An 18,766-nucleotide genomic window follows, 5' to 3' on the forward strand; every position below is an offset into this window, starting at 1 on the left:
AGCCTGGTTTTGTTGATGAACAGTACCAGATTTCACTGTTAACACCTTCCCTTTGCCTCAAACACCAGGCTGAGAAAAAAAAAAATTTGACGTTTCTACTGCAACCCTGAATACCGCTTCAGATTTTAATATCCCCAGACAGACCATAGTACGTAACATAGGATGTAATATAGTAATAAAATTAACTCTCACGTTAGAATTAATCAGAATCTTCAGATTTCATTTCTTTAAAAAAAAAAACTGAAAGGAAGGTGGTAAATGCTTAACATTTGTTAATGCGGTTACAGTTCTCGCTGCCTTTTTTTTTTTTTTTTTTTTTGCCTATGAAAAAAACCTCAGCGTTTCAAATGAAATAACGCTTTAGAGCCCACCCCATTCGCAGAGGGCAGCAGCCGCCCCCGCCACATCAAGGGGGCGGACTCGGGCTGACGTCACGGCCACTTCCGCCGCCGCAGTCCCCGCCTGCCCAGTCCCCGCCTGCCCTAGTGCTCTTTAGCGGGGGAGGAGCCGAGACCCGGAGCAGCAGCAGTGGCGGTGGCGTCCGAAGGTCCAACAGCTCTGCAGCTCCGAGCGTGCGACTGGCCGGGAGGGTGAGTGCAAGGCGCCCTGCGGCAATAGCCCGGGCGGGTGGGCGAGGGCTCCCGGGTGGGCACAAGCAGAATCCCAATGACCCCTTTGCGGGTTTCTCTCGGGAGCGGGGTGGGGCAGAGGGGACTTGACCACTTGCCGAGGCCCATGGCCTCTCCCGGGACCGCATCTCTGGCCGCCCAGCCCCTGCCGCACCTCGTGGCCTCAGCCCGAAATGGCCTTCATGGCTGCTTGAGAGAGGACTGGTGGTCGCGGCCCTCTACCACTCCTACCTGTCTCTCCTTGCAATGCTCTTGGCCTCTTTGCAGAGCACTCTATGGCCTTTCTTCCCCCATTTTGCTGCTGTTTTGTCGAATGGCACATGGCTAAGATTTTTAGATAGATATGTACCCAGAAAAAAAATATTAGGAGATAAACAATATTCTCAGGAAAAAAGCAGTGTTCCTACAAGCCCTTTTCTTTCTTTTGCCCTGCCACATTGATTTGGGTTTGCCCTTTGAGCTGATAACGTATTCCTGTCTCTTATTATGACATTGCACCCCCTCCTCTGTGTCGCACGCAGGCGCGTGCGCGTACGCATGTACACAGGCACACACACACACAGACAGGCACAGAAACCTCCTTGCCGTCTGATCCGTGTCCCCGCATCCTCAAGGTTCCAGCGAGTCCACTCTGCGCATGCTCAAACAGGCAAGCACACACCCTCTCTCACACCCTCTAGTTCCTTCCTTTCCCCCTCACCTACATCTTACATCTAGAAATCTTCCCTCTCCTCCTGCTCTGAGCCTGTGTTTGAGTCCATATATTCCGTCCCTCCCTCCCTCCGTCCCTTCCCCCCCCTCCCTCTCCCTCCCTCTCTCCCTCCTCCCTCTCCCCCCTCCTCTCCCGTCTCATCTCTCCCCTGCCTTAGCTTCTCCCTCTCTCTCCCTTCCTCCCTCCCCCCTCTCAGAAATGGCCTCCCCCGTCCGTGCCTGCTACATACGCACATGTAAAAACACCTTCATACCTTCTATTCCTTGCCATGCATACGTGTACACACAGGAAGCTGCCTCACACACTCTCCTCAGGTGTTCTTTTCTCCTATTCTCAGTCCGTTCCATACGGCACCTTCACACAGAAATCCTTTGGGGACAATACGGGCGTCCCCAACCCCCCACTCCCAACCCCCACCCGCACCCCTCCACCCCCGTTCCTGCTTGCCATATGAATATATGCCAACATTCTCTGGTTGTTGGCCTCCTGTGTTTCAACTACCACATACATCCTCCATGCCTTTTTTTTGTCCTTTGTTGCCTCCCATATTGACTCTTACACACCTTTCCTCGTTGCTGCTGATAGCCTTTCACTTCCTTGCCTGTGATATGCACATAAATGCAGGCGTCCTTCTGTAATTCCAGCTGCCACACTTAGCGGGAGCGCTGACCCTTCTCTTCCTGTCCCACCGCAGCCCCCCTTTCTAAAGCCCCCCATTGTACCTTTCATACCCACACGCACCTAACCCCAACAGAAATCCCTGCACTGTAGGATTGCTGGCCCCCTAGCCACGCGCCTCTCTCCTGACAGACACTGGCACCCATGCACACACAGTGAATTGTATTTTCAGTTCTTTTCTAAATTGTATTACTCCTCAATATATGAAGTTCTCAGAAAATGACACATATACCCTCCAACAACAACAACAACAACAAACCTCACAGCCAGCTTTACCCATAATTCCACAGCACAAACTACCTTCTTAAGTATTCTGTCACCTTGCTCCCCACCCCCCACCCCCACACACTTTCTGTCTTATTCTCCACTGTCTGCTTCCCCACCCTCCCGCCCCGTGAACCCAATCTTGTAATCATTTTGCAAACATTAAAAATGTGTTCCAGGTCTACACCAGACAGTCACTGGAATGCTACCTCAGGCCTTAGAAGAAAGTGAAACTTAATTTTAAAGGGCCCCTATGTTTCTGTTACCTGCCTCCTGAAGGAACACTAGATCTCCTTGTTGTGTGGTTCTGAACTGGGAGCAAGAGTCTTTGCCCCAGCATCCCAGCTCTATTGGAAACTGAGGCAGAGCCATGGGTCAGGGATCTAGCAAACCCGTGCGGCCCAAATCAGAAGGAGGGTCTCAGTCCCGTAGAGACAGGAGTTATGGAAGAAGCCATGCTTATGTCAGTTTCAGGCCATCCGGGAGCCAGCAGAAAAGGATTACCTGCCAGAGGAGGACAACAGCTGACGTCCCAATGCACAGATCAGCCCCCAGTCAAAGCAAGAGGAGCCGGTCACCGTTTGCCAGCACACGTCGTCGCTGGGATGACACTGAGAACTCAGGAGCCAGCCTGAATGTTGATAATGAGGATTATGCCAGGTATCCTCCACGAGAGTACAGGGCCTCGGGAAGCCGAAGAGGATTTGCTTATGGACACACTGACACTCTGGGGGCGCGCGATAGTGAGGAGGAGGGGGCTGGGCCTGTTGACCGACTGCCAGTGAGAGGCAAACCTGGCAAGTTTAAGGATGATCCAGAGAAGGGGGCAAGGCCTCCCCGCTTCTCTAGCGTTAGCCATGATGGGAAAGAGGAGCGTGGCAAGGTGGGAACACCCCCTGCTGCGAGGTGCCCTGCTAACAGGGCTGAGTTCTTGAAGCAAAATGGCATGGCTTCTCAGATCCCTTCTGCTGAAGGCAGGGCAGCTGCAAGAGGCAACAACAGCTTGGAGAGGGGGAGGCAGAATGTACCAACACGTCCTAGCAGGGCTCCTGTGAGTATTTGTAGTGGTGGGGAAAACACCCCAAAGAGTGCCGAGGAACCGGTGGTGAGACCAAAAGTCCGGAATGTGGCGACTCCAACTTGCATGAAACCAAAAATATTTTTTGATACTGATGATGATGATGATGTGCCACCCAGTACTTCCAGGTGGAGGGATGCTGCTGCCAATGCTGGGGAGGCCCATCATGCAGAGGGCCTAGCAAGAAGAGGCCGAGGTGAGGGTGCCAGCAGCTCGGCTGAGCCAAGGTACCCCGAAGACAAGAAGGATGCCAGGAACGAGCAAGTGAAACCGGAGAAAGTGACAAGACGGCGGCGAACCATGGCTGACCCTGACTTCTGGGCATACACCGATGACTACTACCGATACTATGAAGAAGACTCTGATAGTGACAAAGAGTGGGTGGCTGCTCTGCGTCGTAAGTATCGTAGTCGGGAGCAACCCCAGTCTTCCAGTGGGGAAAGCTGGGAGCCTCTGCCAGGAAAGGAAGAACGGGAGCCTCAGCAAGCTCGAGGGCACGTGAACACCAGTGGTGCTGGGAGCCTCGCCAGTACCAGTGTTGGCAACGGTGCCAGTGGCTACCCTGAAGAAGCACAGAAACCGTGTCTTCAGGAAGAAGAGCAGGCCTCTCTGGAGGAAGGAGAGATCCCTTGGCTGCGGTACAACGAGAACGAGAGCAGCAGTGAGGGGGATAATGAGTCTAGCCATGAGCTGATGCAGCCTGGGATGTTCATGCTGGATGGAAACAACAACCTGGAAGACGACTCCAGCGTGAGCGAAGACCTCGAAGTGGACTGGAGCCTGTTCGATGGCTTTGCAGATGGCTTGGGAGTGGCGGAAGCCATCTCCTATGTGGATCCTCAGTTCCTGACCTACATGGCTCTTGAAGAGCGGCTGGCCCAGGCGATGGAGACTGCCCTTGCGCACTTGGAGTCTCTCGCTGTGGATGTAGAGGTGGCTAACCCACCTGCAAGCAAGGAGAGCATCGATGCGCTTCCGGAGATCCTGGTCACTGAAGATCATGGCGCGGTGGGCCAAGAAATGTGCTGTCCCATCTGCTGCAGTGAATATGTGAAGGGAGAGGTGGCAACCGAGCTCCCATGCCACCACTATTTCCATAAGCCATGTGTGTCCATCTGGCTTCAGAAGTCTGGCACCTGCCCCGTGTGCCGCTGCATGTTCCCACCGCCACTCTAAAGGCCAAGGCTCTCTACGCCTAACCTGGTTGTTTTCCCTATCTAAAACCCACAATACTACAGGAGCCCTCCTTCAAAAGTAACAATGGCAATGAAATCAGTTGGTCAACTAAACTTGTTGATTTCTCGTGATTCTTTCCAATGTGAAAATGGTCGTGTACAATTACATTTAAGAATCATTCTCTCTTTTAGAAGGTAGAAAGGGGAAACTAAACTTTCTAAATGCTACTTGAGATTGCAGCAAGAACATAAATTTTCTAACCTGAAAATGGAAACAAATCATATTTGTTCTGTAGACTATGTTGCTCTTACGTGTTGATGTCAAGTTTATCTGTTAAATGTGTTGGAGAGACAAAAATCACTTTTGTTGCATGTTATGGGTTAATGTTCCTGTATTTGCAGTGGTGTAAAAGCTTATTAAAGTTCTTTAGTTTGACACAGAACAGTGGCATCGTTTGGGTTTTGTCTGAAACGGTGATACCAGGTAACTATAATTTGATCCCTTGCATTGGCAACAAAAGTACCATGTTTCAGTGTTCTCAACTCTAGACAAACTAGGTTTCGCTGAAAATGCTCATCAGAACACCAAAGACTTCTTTAAGAAATAGAACTAAGGTGTATAATTGGTTGCCTTTGAGAAAATAGAAACTCTCAGATGGGTTAAAAAATATATATATATGTATATACATACATACATATATATCTGAGTGCCAGTTACACATTTGAGTATAGTGACACAAACAGGGATGAGCAAACAGAGTGCTATGGGACAGACAGCAGGGTGCCCATCTACACAGGGTTTAACGGTTGGCCACGATGCTTCAAATCCATCTCTAGAATAACTCCGGCACAGGTGAATTCCTCACACCTTATGTACATTCTCCACAGAGGTAAGCAACACCCAGAAAACAGTGCTTACTCCTTGTCTGTATCTCTAGACATGTGTCCACAACTGAGTGTATGAGTGTGTAGGTGTGTGTGTTTGTGTGTGTGTTGTGAGTGTATGAGTGTGTGTGTGTGTGTGTGTGTTTCTGTGTGTGTTTATCCACAAGCTACTGGGTTTGTTTCTAAAATGGACATAATGGGTAGAATGTACGGTATCATTTTGCAGCTTGGCCTTTTCACTCAATGTTATTTCTTAGGGTATTTGATATATTGCCCTTTGGGTAGACGTTTAGATTCTCACCACCATTTGGCAGCTTTGGACATAAAAGAAAGCTATCCCTGTGTACACATGTGTGTTTGTCTAGTCCGTGAGACTGAAAGATCAGGGTGCCAGAGTTTTAAGCAGCTATTGCCAAACTGCTGTCTTGAGTGACTGCACTAATGTTCTGTTTCTACCAACAGTTTTTGGGAGGAGGCTCATCATAACTCAAAAAGCCTGGGCGCTGTCAGTGTTCAACCTCGCTGCGATCCAGTGATGGGTCAATGAATACACCAGAGAAGCATATGCTGCTCCTTAGAAAGCAATAGTTTTGTCTTCTTGATCATATCTAGTGTCAGCTCAGAAGAGGAGTGAGAAGATTTAAGCACTTGATGGACATGTGACCTAGCAGCCTTAGAGAGCAGTTTGCTAGTAGCTAGCACTCGACTGTACTCGATTTTGACAGTTGGGTAGTATGGAGTTAATAGCTATGCAATAGTTGTAAGTTTTATCAAGTGCTGATAGGGAAAGATGTCCAAGACATAATGTTAGGAAGGAAAAAAAGAAAAGCATGGCGTAGAACCAATATGGAGAGGCTTAATGTAAAGCCTTAGCTAAACTAGGGGGCAGGGAGATGGCTCAGGAGGCCAAGAGCACTTGCTGCTCTTATTGAGGACCCGGGTTTGATTCATAGCACCTACACAGTGGTTCAAAATCATTTATAACTCCATCTCTAGGGGCGTCCAACACTCTCTTGTGATCTTAGGCACCAGGCACACATGTGGTACACACACTCATACATTCAGACAAATCAAACATAAAGTAAGATTAATAAACCTAATAAAATTAAAATCCAAACTGGACGAGGAAAAAAAAACCGTTTAAAAGCACAATGACCGCATATCTGGTGGCACAAGATGGCCTGGTGGGTGGATGGCGAGGTGGGGAGAAGGAGTAAAGGAGAGGCTATTGAGTTTTCACCCGACAGAATGCCCCCCTCCATTTTCACAGTACTCTTGTATTTTCATCAATACCAGCTGGTAGCCAGCATAAAGAAAAAGTAAAATGGCCCAGTAACAGAAAGCTTTTGCCCCACTTCCTGCACAGAAGCACCTGTAAAAGCCACAGCCCTTGGTGCTGCTCCTGCTCAGGCTGAGACCTTCAGCTTTATTCCTCATCAGCCTTTCTGTGTTCTTTCTGGGCCACAGCCCAATATAGGGCTCGTTGGGTGGGTTCTGGTGGTTTGCCACGAACCTTTTCTGTGCCCTGCATGGTACCACACACAAAAGAATCTTAGGAGCACCCTTGAGCGCTGATCATCTTCTCATTCCCACGGCATAGCAGTGACCCACATTTCTCATTTAGGCAGAATGAATCCGTTCAGGGAAAGGGCTACTGGCCAGTGCTGGCGGGCCTCTGATGGCTGCAGAAAGCTACCACTGCAGTCTGGATGGAGACTCACAGACCTGTACCTCTGGGATGCTAAGCAGCTACAGGACTCACATGGAGGGCCCCAGCCAAGGCCATCACACCGCTGTTGCCAGGCCTTGCAGTCTGGAGGGGCATATGTGAGGACCAGGAATCCAGAAGCAGCAGTGACAGCTCAGGGCCACAGTGGCGTGGAGCCATTGATGGGGATGCAGCAGGCTACCAGCTCCACTGGCGGGGTGTGTCTGTGTGTCTGTTCTCCCTCAGCCTCCTTGATGACTCCTGTAAGCAACCCCTTTCCAAGGCAACCTTTTTGATGTCAAATTGCTTTGTTATTTATAACAGAAAGCCCCAAATGGCATATCTATTGACACCCTAGGCCTTCTTTGATGGCTGTGCTCCTTGTCATATGGAATGCCCCAAATGGCTAATGGTCTGGCAATTTCTGTTTAAAATACAATGGACCAGTTATTGTCACCTGGAGCCATAGTTCTAGAACAATAGGCCTCATGAGCTTCTAGATAGGGAGCAAAATAGTTTGGGTTTTTGGTTGGTTTGTTTGTTTTGAGACATGTTCTCGCATTGTAACCCTGGCTAGCCTGGATCTCACTGTGTAGCTCAACTGGGTCTCAGCTTGTGAGAGGCTCCTGTCTCCTCCCCCTCCCCCCAGCACTGAGATTCCAGGCACACACCACCATGCGTGGCAAAACAGTCTTTTTTTTTTTTTTTTTTGAGAGGCTATTTGGTATGTTCATTGAAGGTCTCACTGACTTAATGGTTTCTGGCTAGGGAATAAATAGTCACAAAATTTGGTCACTAATTTGCAGTTACAAGCCAGTATGTCTTGCTAAAGAGCATGCTACATTTGTTTGTTCAAAGGCACTGCTCGGTTTTTAGCCCTCTCTGCAAAACACTTCCACCTGTGTGTTTAGGGTCTACTATCTTGAAATGTCATTCATTATACCCCTCCCAACTCTACTCAGCCTTTAAGAAGCCTCATGTGACATTCAGGGAGGCTGAGGCAGGCTGATCGCTTTGAGTTTGAGGCCAGCCTGGTCTACAAAGTGAGTCCAGGACAGCCAAGGCTCCACAGAGAAACCCTGTCTTGAAAAACCAAAAGAACAAAACAAAACAAAAAACAAACATTATGCTCTGATACCCCATAGTTCCATTTTCCTTACATACAATAAAGTGTGTTTGGGGGTGCATGTGTGTCAGGACAATCTGGTGGTGTCAGTTCTTTCTTTCCATTTTGTGTGGGTTCCAGGGGATCAAACTCCTCAGATCAACAAGCTCACACACAGCAAGCAAATAATTCACCTGTTCTGGAGGGTAAGACCTGTTTGAACCATTTCCGTAGCCCTGGCTTGTAGTGCTGAACAAAAGTATTCAGCAACATTTGCTGGAACGGTGACCACAATCCTCTCCCAAGGTAAGTAGGGTGGGAGTACAGGCATGAGAGGGGTGGTAGTGTGTGTGTGTGTGTGTGTGTGTGTGTGTGTGTGTGTGTGTGTGTGTGTGTGTGCGCGCGCGCAAGGCATGTGGGAGGAGCGCAGGAAGTGCTCAGTAGGAGCCATGTGACCCCACACACCCAACCAGATTCTCAGCCTCAGTCTACCATCAGCTTCAGCAGGGCCAACTGTCCTCTGGCCTGGATTGAGCATCAGACTCACATGGAGATAGCATAAAACTAGCCCAGCATGCCCCAACCTTGGACAGTCCTTGCACGGAATAAGCTAGGTGTAGGCCCCCGAGCCACCTTTCCAAGTGCCATGGCATTTGCATCGGATCTGGCACTTTTGTGAGCCCTGCAGTGTAAACACCCACCCCCATTCCAGCTTTCTGTCTCCACAACTCAGTATCCCAAGAGGTTCTCCGGACCCCAGGGCCTCAGTGATTTCCCTGGCCCCTTCTGTAAATCCCAGGAGAGCAACAAGGGGACTGGCTGCAGAAGCCAGTGACATTCCCCCAGTCAGAGCAGAAGGATGTTGGGGGAGGGGCAACAGGGATGCCTTAAACCCGGCAGCCCAGGCTCCTGGAGGTCTGTGGAAGAGCCTGAGCTGCCTTCAGCTAGAGCTAGCAGACCAGCTTCAGGTGTTCTGGTCACAGGCACTATATGCTGCCGGGTTTTTTGTTTGTTTGTTTGTTTGTTTGGGGTTTTTGTGTGTGTGTGTGTGTGTGTGTGTGTGTGTGTGTGTGTGTGTGGTTTTTTTTTTTTTTTTTTTTGTGATCTGCCAGCTGCACACTGCAGACCCAGCTTGGGAGCAAGGAAAAAGAGGGCACCTTGCTTGTGCTGACAGGAAAAGGAGGAACAAGACCTGGCTACCTAAAGGGCACCTTCTGAGGAGCTGGGGACAAGGAGGTAGCATCTGCTCACAGAGAAGCAGAGCCTCGAAGCACTGATACAAGCATCCAGTCTTCAGGGAACGGGAGGAGCCGAGCAAGGCCTGCTCACTTGGGCTCATGCTCGTGTTCAGCCGGGGAACTGGAGCACAGCAGCCTAGAAGTTGTTGCTGCGGTTGTTTCCCTTCAGAGTTTGGAAACAGGGTCTCATTCTGCAGCCCAGGCGAAGCCTGAACTCACTGCAGTCCTCCTGCTTCGGTCTCCTGAGTGCCGGGATTACAGGCATGCGTCACCTGCAACAGATGAATGACGCTTACTCCTTTTCTCAACGAACTCGAAGTCTAGAGTGGGGAGACCGGCTCAAGACAGGACAGTGACAGCCTGGAAAGTGGAGGCAAATGCAGTGTATGCTGAGAGCAAAGCATCTGGTGGGCAAAGCTGGAAGGGGGGGCGGGCAGTTACTCCCAGATATCAAATGTGAGGCCACTTTTCAAGGGGGAGGAGGTATCAACCAAGTAAGGAAAGGACAGAGGGAGAGCAGGATGGGTCCTTTTAGGGCTGCCATTGCTGTCAGTTGGTTGTATTTGTTTGAAAGATACTTCAATGAGGTGTATTAACATTTCAAATCTGTACACACTGGCCCAGCAGTGGCATTAGTGGGAATTTATCCCACATGAGCGAGAGCACAGTTTGTTTGTACAAGGATATTTACTGTTGCATTGTTTGTAGTTGCAAGACGAACAAGTGTTTAAATGTCCATCACTGGGGGCCTAGTTAAATAATTTATGGCACAGCCATGAGAGGCTTTACTGGCTAGCCTGTATCCGTGTGAGGGAGACCCTCCCGTCTGCCCTATCAGTATCTTAGAAGTCTGCATGTTACAAAAGCCAGGTGTAGCACAGTGGGCCATTCCACAAATGATGGGATTTCACAAAAAGTTATGTGTGTGTGTCAGTGCTTACCTGGCTATAGAGTATTGCTGGAAAGATACATAGCCAGATGCAAGGAACAGAGGCAGCATTGAGGAAGCTGACTTTTCACCATGTGCCTGGCTTTCCCCCTTTTTCTTCCTCCCACCCTTCCCTCTTTTCTTTATAAAATTTTTATTACATTTCTATTGGGGGGGTGTGCGTGTGCGTGTGCATGTGCGTGTGTGTGCATCTGTGTGGGCATGCATGTGCCATGGCACATGGGTAGAAGTCAGAGCCTCTGTTCTTTCTTCCACCACGTGGGGCCTGAGGCTTGAACTCAGGTCATCAGACTCTCGCCAGCCCTTCTTTTCTTCTGCACTGCTGGGGGCCGAAGGCATGGAAAACAAACATTGTACCACTGAGCTGCACCTCGAACCTACTGTATGCTTTGGGGAATTTTTTTATACTTTGATTTGCTTTTGGCTTTGTTTTTCTGGGTTTTGGTTGGTTGGTTTGGTTTTTGGTTGGTTGTTTCATTTGTCTGTTTTGAGACTGAGTCTCACTATGTAGGCGCTGCTTAGCCTGGAACTCACAATAGAGGCCAGGCCTGGCATCAGACGCACAGAGATCCCCCCCTGCATCTGTCTCTGCCTCTGGAATGCTGGGATTAAAAGTTGTGCACCACCAAACTAGGCTGGCTGGGATTTCTTTTAATCATATGCATATATGGCAGACCCACAGAAAAGAAGGAAGAAGGGAGAGAGGAGGGTAGGGATCTCAAAGGGAGCTGAATGAACAACGGCCTGGAGGTATAGCATTGGCTGTGGCATGCATTTGTGTGCCTGCATCTTGGAGCAGGCACTGTCTTAGCTGATCTCCAATAATGGGATGGAGAGTGAACAGTCAGGAGCTAACAGGAGCGAGGGGGATGAAAGCACTGTCAGCCACAAGGCCAAGACCCCAGAAAATCCCAAGTGTTGGCACATGCTAGCCACTTAGGGGGAAATGGAATCCAGCTGACCTACACTCACAAATATGCAGGGGACAGCTGGGCGGTGGTGGCACACACCTTTTTTAATCCCAGCACTCTGGAGGCAGAGGGAGGTAGATCTCTCTAAGTTCGAGGCCAGCCTGGTCTACAGAGTGAGTTCCAGGACTGCCAAGGCTACGCAGAGAAACCCTGTGTTGAAAAACTGAAAAAAAAAAATGCAGGGTCCAGGCTAGAAAATGAGAGGTAGCCTAGAGCTGGGCCACTAGGACATCAAGCTGTCAACGAGACCTTGTGTATGTCCACAACAGGTTTACCAGGAAATCTATCATTAAGCTAGTTGGTGCTGACTCTCTCTCTCACTGGTGGAATTATAGGTCATTTTAATTATCTTTGTGTTTGGGGGAGGGGGCATTTCTTAAATATTCCTCAACCAGCACAAAAAAAAAAATGGGGCGGAAGGTTGGGTTTTGTTTAAGAATGGAAAGCTCCTGGAATACTGACTCACCTTCAGAAGGCAAGGCTCTCCTTAGGGAAGCCGAGCAGGCCATCGATGGTGATTCTGGTTCTCTGGAGGCCTTGCCGAGGAGCTCTGCTTCCTTCCAGTGGTGTGGCCTAGTTGAGACGGGAGCCTGAAACAGTTTGAATGCTAGTTAGCCTGTGAGTCCGAAGCAAGGCACAGGACCGCTCAGCGTTGCTTTGCTGATTTACAAAATAGGACACAAGGATCCTACAGGGTGAGGTGAATGCACTGAAATAATGGATGGGCAGGCACTTAAGCCTTTCTCCTAGTTCTTCCCTCTGGGCTTGTAGAAGCCCAAGTCTCAGGAGAAAAGAAACAAGCGCCCGCTCTGTGGAAAGACCCCACACCTCATCATGACCTAGCAAGACTAATTCAGGGTGGCAGACTTTGACCTAAAGCAAAACATCCAGAGTCCAATGTTCCTCTTGGGAGGAAGTATGACAAGGTGGGGGTGGGGGTGGCCGATTCAGAAGCCAGAAGTTTTGGGTGTTTTTTTCCCCTCTGTGCAATTGACTGTTGCCTGAGGCCCTTTGCTCACCAAAGTCTGCAGGCACAGATAGCAGCTAGGGCTCCTTGGTGCTGGGTGGCCTTTGCTTCGGGGACTGAGCATGCTCACACCATCCAGGCCAGCTGAGGAATGTGGGCTGGTCTAGGCTGGATGGGCTCTGTGTCTCCTCAGGCTCCTCCCAGAACTCCAGGCTGACCCCTCCTCAGGCTGAGATAAAGGAGCCTCTGTCTCTTGGGGCCCCTCCCTGATTAGACATGGCTGCCTCGTCAGCTTCTCACTTGCACTGTGAGAAGAAAAAGGCCCAAGGTCTCTGGGCTGAAACGTAGCTGGCCTGAGGTCTCTCTCATCAGGGGACCGGGTGAGTCAGAAGTCCCTGCTGGTCATCTCTGTTCCCAGGAGGAAACTTTGAATCTCCCTAGTCTTTTTAGGCCAGTGAGAGTATGACTTGTTCAGCCTTGTCCCTGGAGTTGTCAGTGAAGGCACAGGCCACATATGCAAATCTGATGACCCTCCAGTTCCACCCAGGACTGCTTCTGCAGAGGTGGAGCTTGCTCATTGGCTGCAATGGGGTGGCAGAAGTGATGCCTGTGGTCACTAACTAGTGGCTAACTGGGCTGTTAGAGTACCTCACAGCTCTGGCCTGATGCGAGCCTTTTTCTGTATTCTTGTTTTGTTTTGTTTTGTTTTGTTTTTCTGTTCTCCCAGCTATGCGCATGCTTTTGTCTATGTGCTGAGAGCCTCAACTCCCTCACCAGGAAAGCAGGCACAATGACATTTGGAATGTCTGGGAGGCGGACTTAGGAACCCAGGGCACGGGCAGCCATAGGAGATCCTCCATAAGGCTGTTTCCTTCCTGTATTTATTGAGTACTTCCTTTCCAAAGCTCTGAGGAATCTTGGAGTGACTTAGTCCCTGCTCTCAAGCGGTCTCATGGGTTTGAGTTCCCTTGGCCACTAGCCCAGGCTTGAGCTTGCTGACCAAGAGAATTCTGGCCTGTTCTCTGGTTCTGCCTCAAGGCCCCCTCAGTGCCTGGAGCCCATAGCCAAGAGATGGTCTTCCCTGGGTGGGCTGGCAGGCTGCCAAGCACTTCTGTGGATAACATACCTTGAAATTTTCACAGCAGCTCCTCAAGGAAGTGGCTATGCAAGAAAGGTGTGGTCAAGTCCTAGCTCTGTTTCACTTGCTCTGTGACTTTCGGCAGATACCTTGACCTCTCTGTGCCTTGGTTTTCTCCTCTATGAAACAAATTCGATTAAAAAAAAAAAAAAAGAGCTGTGCTTTTAGGAGGCAGCTCCAGTGTGCCTTAACATATGCCTGACACATAATAAGTTTCCCATACAACACTGCCTGAGAAGAGAAAAGGTTTCCTTAGGAAACTGAGGATCAGATTTGCTTAAGGTCACTCAGTAGGAAGCAACAGAGCCAGGCAGGAATCCTGATGCCAATGCACCCTTAATCAGGACTACTATTGCTGGCTTTATGACAAGATGATCTCTGGCTGCAAACTTCTGTCACCCCAACAGGTCCTTTCTCTATACATCAATAAGTCAGTTTATTAGCATGTCCTGCTGTCATACTCCATCTATTTAAATAACAATGCTAATAGAACACCTGGCGCCTCTCATTTTAAATATCAACTTAGTCAATCCTGAGTGTAGAGCCCAGGTGTTTCCATTCTCCACCCGAGAAAACTGCGGCATAGGAAGACCCCCACAGTCCATGAGTGGCAGAATGAAAACCCAATCCCTGGCAGGCTGGCTCCAAAAACCACTGGGAAAGCCGATGCTGTAGTGCCTGCCTGCGATTCCAGTATGTGAGAAACTGAGTCAGGCGGATTAGCAGGGGTTCAAAGCTGTGCACACTGCAGCCCTGTCTAGGAAATCTTCAAAACTTTAATGACATGGAGGCTGGAAAGATAGATGGCTCAGAGGTTAAGAGCACTGTCTGCTCTTCCAGAGGTCCAGAGTTCAAATCCCAGCAACCACACGGTGGTTCACAATCATCTATAATGTGATATGGTGCCCTCTTCTGGCATGCAGGTAGACATGCAAATAGAGCACTCATATACATAAAATAAATAAATAAATCTTAAAAAAAAAAACGTTAACAACACAAAACCTAAAACCAATCACTGCTTGAGGCAGGTACGCTGTAGCTCCTCCAGTGAGAGTGGGAGCTGGTTCGATGTACGTGGCAGGTGCTGAACAGCTTGAATGAATGAGTGAATGGATGGATGAATGAATGAATGAATGAATGAATGAATGACTGGACGGATGGATGGATGAAGCACGTTACAATAGGGCGCCGGCCATAAAAAGGAAGCAATGAGTCAGAGCTGAAAGCACACTGACCAGATTGGGAGGCGAAACCAACTGGGATATAAAGCAGCCTTGGATGACTCCCAGCATTTTGGATTGGGTGACTGGATGATGAGGTCATTTACCAAGACGGGAAGCCCACAAGAGGGACGGCATGCAGGGCTGTGGAGAGCGGCCTTGATGAATTCAGTTCATGATGAGTTTGTGGTGTCTTTGATCCAGGATAGCCAGGAGGCTGTGGGATAGCAGGTTTAGAGGAGGGAGGTGGGCCCCCTGCCCAGGCCCTTCCCATCAATCCCTCTCCTCTTCCATCTCACACGAAGCCGCTGGCCCCTTGGCCTTGCTCTTCCCACTGGGAAGGAAGGGAAGGGAATCTTTGATGGTGGGAATAGGAGGAGTGGACTATTCTAAACCAAACAAACGCATACACAGTGCCTGCTTGTTGCCGACCCGCTTGCCTGGCTCTGGGCACATGTAGGCTGTCTTCCAGGGCAGACCTCCCCCCCACCACCCGCAGGCCCCTGCCGCCTGCTCCCTGCCAAGGTGAGCTCTGACAGGGCGACTTGTCATCTTTTCAACACCTCATTTTTCCCTCCTTACTCACTGCCCGGGGAGAGGTCCTTCCTGTTTGCACACCTCGGGGGGCTAGGCCCCGAGGAGGAACAAAAACAGCCTTCATGGCGAAGGGGGAGGGGAAAGCAAGGGAGAAAGCCCAGGGAAGATGGAAGGATTGAGATGGGCTGAAGAGGAGGAAAGAAGACAGAGCAGAAGACTCCCCCTTTCTGGCCCTCTCACACACAAAAACACACAGGCACACCGCCGCCCTTCGTCCTGGCACCGGTGGATCCCCGGGTCAGGGACCCAGCTGCATCTAAAAAGCAGAAGGGTCTAGAAGCTAGCCACTATCTTTCTTTTCCTACCTCCACAGCAGACCCTCGGGCTCAGAGCTGCCCATCTCAGAACTCCCAGTCGTTTTCCACCCCCCAGTCAGCCGGGTTCCCAGGGCCTCTGTCGCAGCTCCCCCATGCTTTCCTCTGAACCTCCCGGTCAGCTAGTCTGTACCCTCTGGCCCCAGGCCCAGGGCTCCTTGGCTTAACATCCCTCTGCCTCCTGGGAGCCCCACCCCAGTCACTGCCAAACAGGTAGTCCTTTCCCCTTTCCTCATTGCGGATAGTTCCAGCCCCTTCCAGTCCGCCGGGTCTGGAGTGTCTTCCAGCCTGCCCCCTCCCCCCATTAGGCTCCCACGTGGGGAGCCCCGCTCCCAGGCTTGGGCTGCCCCATTCACGGCGCCCTCCTCCATTGTCCAAACCTGTCACTCACGCCTAGCATTAGCATTTCTAAAGCCTTTTCCTAGACGCCGCTTGCGAAGGCTGGGCAGAAGAACTTAGCCCTATAGAACAAGGAACAATTAAAACGAGCCTTCAAGAGCACTTTAGAGTATATAATTCACTTTTCTATATAGCCATTTCATTTACTTCTCCCAACAGCCTTTAGTCGTGGGACACTGACATGGAGAGAAGTTTGTGAGTTGCCCAAGGTCATGAAGTGTGTTTCCAAAGCCAACTCAAGCTTTCTGATGCCAGGAACGACATTCATTGCACTCCTGCACCTTACCTCTGTCAGGCCCAGTTTGCTTCTGCTTAGCCGGGCTTTCTTAACGGCTTTCTGAAAAGATGGTCTCAGTAGTTCCGCACTCCTGGGGGAGGGAGGCCGCAGGATTTTATGTGTGAGGGCCTTGGGTGGCTTCCTTGCTGCCTGTAAAGGTTCAGTCAGCACGGAAAACATGTCCCCTGTGAGCTGCCACTAGGGCGACAGAGCTTGATCTAAAACACAGCTCGGGAATGGGTAGAGGTTCCCAAGGCAGCCAGCCAGCTGCGTATCACTGTTCTGCCCCTTAGCAACTTTGTGGAGTTGGGTGAGTTTTCTTCTGTACAAGGAAGATAATAATGCTATCTCCTAGGGCTACAGTGAGTCTTAAATGAGTTAATAGAAGGACACAGATCAGGGACTGAACAGCACAACCAGAACCTGGTATTAGTCACAGTTGTCCTGAGGTCTGGGTTGAGGGGAGGAGTCTAGCTTTGTTGGCACAAAGCTTAGAATTCAGAAACTAGCTCTGCTACTTAATGTGTGTCTTTGGTTAAACGGCTTACCCTCTCTGGGCATTAAGTCCTTATTAGTAAAATGGAGCTAAGTAATAGTTCTTTCTTCTCAGAGTCATGAATGCTAGTGAGACTATATGTTTCTTATGAATTTGGTCCAAGACTTCATTTGAGGAGCTGGGAGAGATGGTTCAGTGGTTAAGAGTATTGGCTGCTCTTGCAGAGGACAAGGTTCATTTCCCAGGATCTACATAGTGAGTGACTCAACCTGTGTAACGCTATCCAAGAGATCCAATGCCCTCTGATGGCCTCCACAGGTACCAGGCATGCACATAGCACACATCCATCCATCCAGGTGCTTTTACACACACATACACACACACACACACACACACACACACACACATGCACACACACAATATTATTATTTACTTTACATCCAGGTCATAGCTTCCAGTCTGTCCTCTCCTCCCAGTCCCTCCCTCTCACCACCCCACATCCACCCTCCTCCCTTTCTCCTCAGAAAAGGGGAGACCTTCTGTGGATATCAACCAGCCTTGGCATATGAAGTTGTAGTAGGACTGGGTGCATCACATCTTCTATTGAGGGTAGACAAGGCAGCCCAGTTAGGGGAAAGGGATGCCAAGGCAGGCAACAGAGGCAGAGACAGACCCTGCTCCTGCTGTTAGGAGTCCCATATGAAGACTCAGCCGTACAACTATTACATGTGTGCAGAGGTCACAGGTACATCCCATGTATGCTCTCTCATTGGCAGTTCAGTCTCTATGGGCCCCTGTGGGCCAAGGTGAGTTGATTCTGTGTTTTCTTGTGGTGTCCTCTACCCCTGTGGCTCTTTCAGTCCTTCATTCTCCTCCTCTTCCACAGGATTCCCTGAGCTCTGCCAATATTTGGCTGTGGACTCTGCATCTGTTTCCATCAGTTGCTGGGTGAAGCCTCTCTGATGAAGGTTATGTTAGGCTCCTGTTTGCAAGTATCGCAGAATATCATTAACGGCATCAGGGGTGAGCACCCTCTCATGGCTCAGGTCTCAAGCTGAGTCAGTCATTGGTTAACCACTCCCTTGATTTCTGCTCTTTTACCCCTGCATATCTTGTAGGCAGGACAAATTGTGCTTCAAAAGTTTTGTGGCTGGGTTGGTAGTCTTGCCTGGTGACAGGAGATGGCCTGTTTGGGCTCCATATCCCCTATTGCTATGAGTCTTAGCTAGGGTCACCCTCATAGATTCTTGGAAGTTTCCATTGTCCTAGGTTTCTGGTTCCCCTCAGAGATGCTCTCCTGAATCCAGCTGTCTATTCCAGTACTTTCTCTCTCTCTCTCTCTCTCTCTCTCTCTCTCTCTCTCTCTCTCTCTCTCTCTCTCTCTCTCCTCCTCCTCCTCCTCCTCCTCCTCCTCCTCCTCCTCCTCCAACTAAAATAAGAACATTTTAAAAAGATTTCATCTACCTTGTCCTACCTCTTTGCTGACTTGGGGTTGCCTCTCATCCCCTGGGCTCCAGTTTCTTTCCAGTGACATGTGCTCCCATAGGGCAGAGTAGACATTTTTGTGCCCCTCCATTGACACTGAGGGTCAATGGCAGAGGCCAGCCAGAGGACAAGCATCTTCTGTGTTCACACTGTTGCCCTGAGTGATGGGGTAGATTGGATGATCCCTCATATGGGCTCAAGACCTTAAATTCTTCAAAGCCCTCCTCACTAGCACTCTGGAGCTAGGTAGTGTGTATGAGCAGGACCTTACAGAGGACATACCACGGCTCACAACAGGGGAGATACTTTGTGCATAGTCTGTTGTAGACCCAGGAGCCAAGACCAGTCTTGAAACTGTTCTCAGGGCCAATGTCCATCCAAGCAAAATGACCTACTTTTTTGAGGTAAGGTCTTGCCATTTAGCTCAGGCCAGTCTAGAACCTGGGCTTCTTCTTCAATGTCCATTTGTCTGTGTCTTCAT

At 49.8% G+C, this 18,766-nt stretch overlaps 1 protein-coding gene and 2 long non-coding RNA genes across 5 annotated transcripts in view; 1 reads left to right on the plus strand and 2 right to left on the minus strand.

Moving 5' to 3' along the window:
- LOC311602178 overlaps nt 1–2,398 on the minus strand; it is a 41,878-nt gene extending 39,480 nt beyond the window's left edge. The window contains exon 1 of the long non-coding RNA XR_014780704.1: nt 861–2,398. This is a non-coding gene — a long non-coding RNA (uncharacterized lncRNA). The remainder of the gene's footprint in view (nt 1–860) is intronic.
- On the plus strand, nt 442–4,979 carry PJA1 (praja ring finger ubiquitin ligase 1). Of its 2 annotated transcripts, none has more exons than XM_084789882.1 (2): nt 442–590; nt 2,752–4,979. In XM_084789882.1, exon 2 carries the CDS (start codon nt 2,819–2,821, stop codon nt 4,535–4,537), a length of 1,719 nt encoding a protein of 572 aa, XP_084646008.1. In that variant the 5' UTR covers nt 442–590; nt 2,752–2,818; the 3' UTR covers nt 4,538–4,979. The 2 variants fall into 2 exon arrangements, with proteins under 2 accessions (XP_084646008.1, XP_084646009.1); XM_084789883.1 differs by lacking the exon at nt 442–590 and having other exon boundaries at nt 2,496–2,943; nt 3,481–4,979.
- A 4,320-nt stretch (nt 4,980–9,299) lies between these two features.
- LOC311602177 lies at nt 9,300–17,797 on the minus strand. Of its 2 annotated transcripts, none has more exons than XR_014780702.1 (3): nt 16,314–17,797; nt 11,859–11,982; nt 9,300–9,744 (listed from the first exon to the last, which is right to left on the minus strand). It is a non-coding gene; the product is annotated as an uncharacterized lncRNA (long non-coding RNA). The 2 variants fall into 2 exon arrangements; XR_014780703.1 differs by lacking the exon at nt 16,314–17,797 and adding an exon at nt 12,412–12,730.
- Nucleotides 17,798–18,766: the final 969 nt, after the last annotated feature.

The sequence above is a fragment of the Acomys minous genome (assembly GCF_964271855.1).
Source record: "Acomys minous genome assembly, chromosome: 7".
Classification (NCBI taxonomy): domain Eukaryota; kingdom Metazoa; phylum Chordata; class Mammalia; order Rodentia; family Muridae; genus Acomys; species Acomys minous.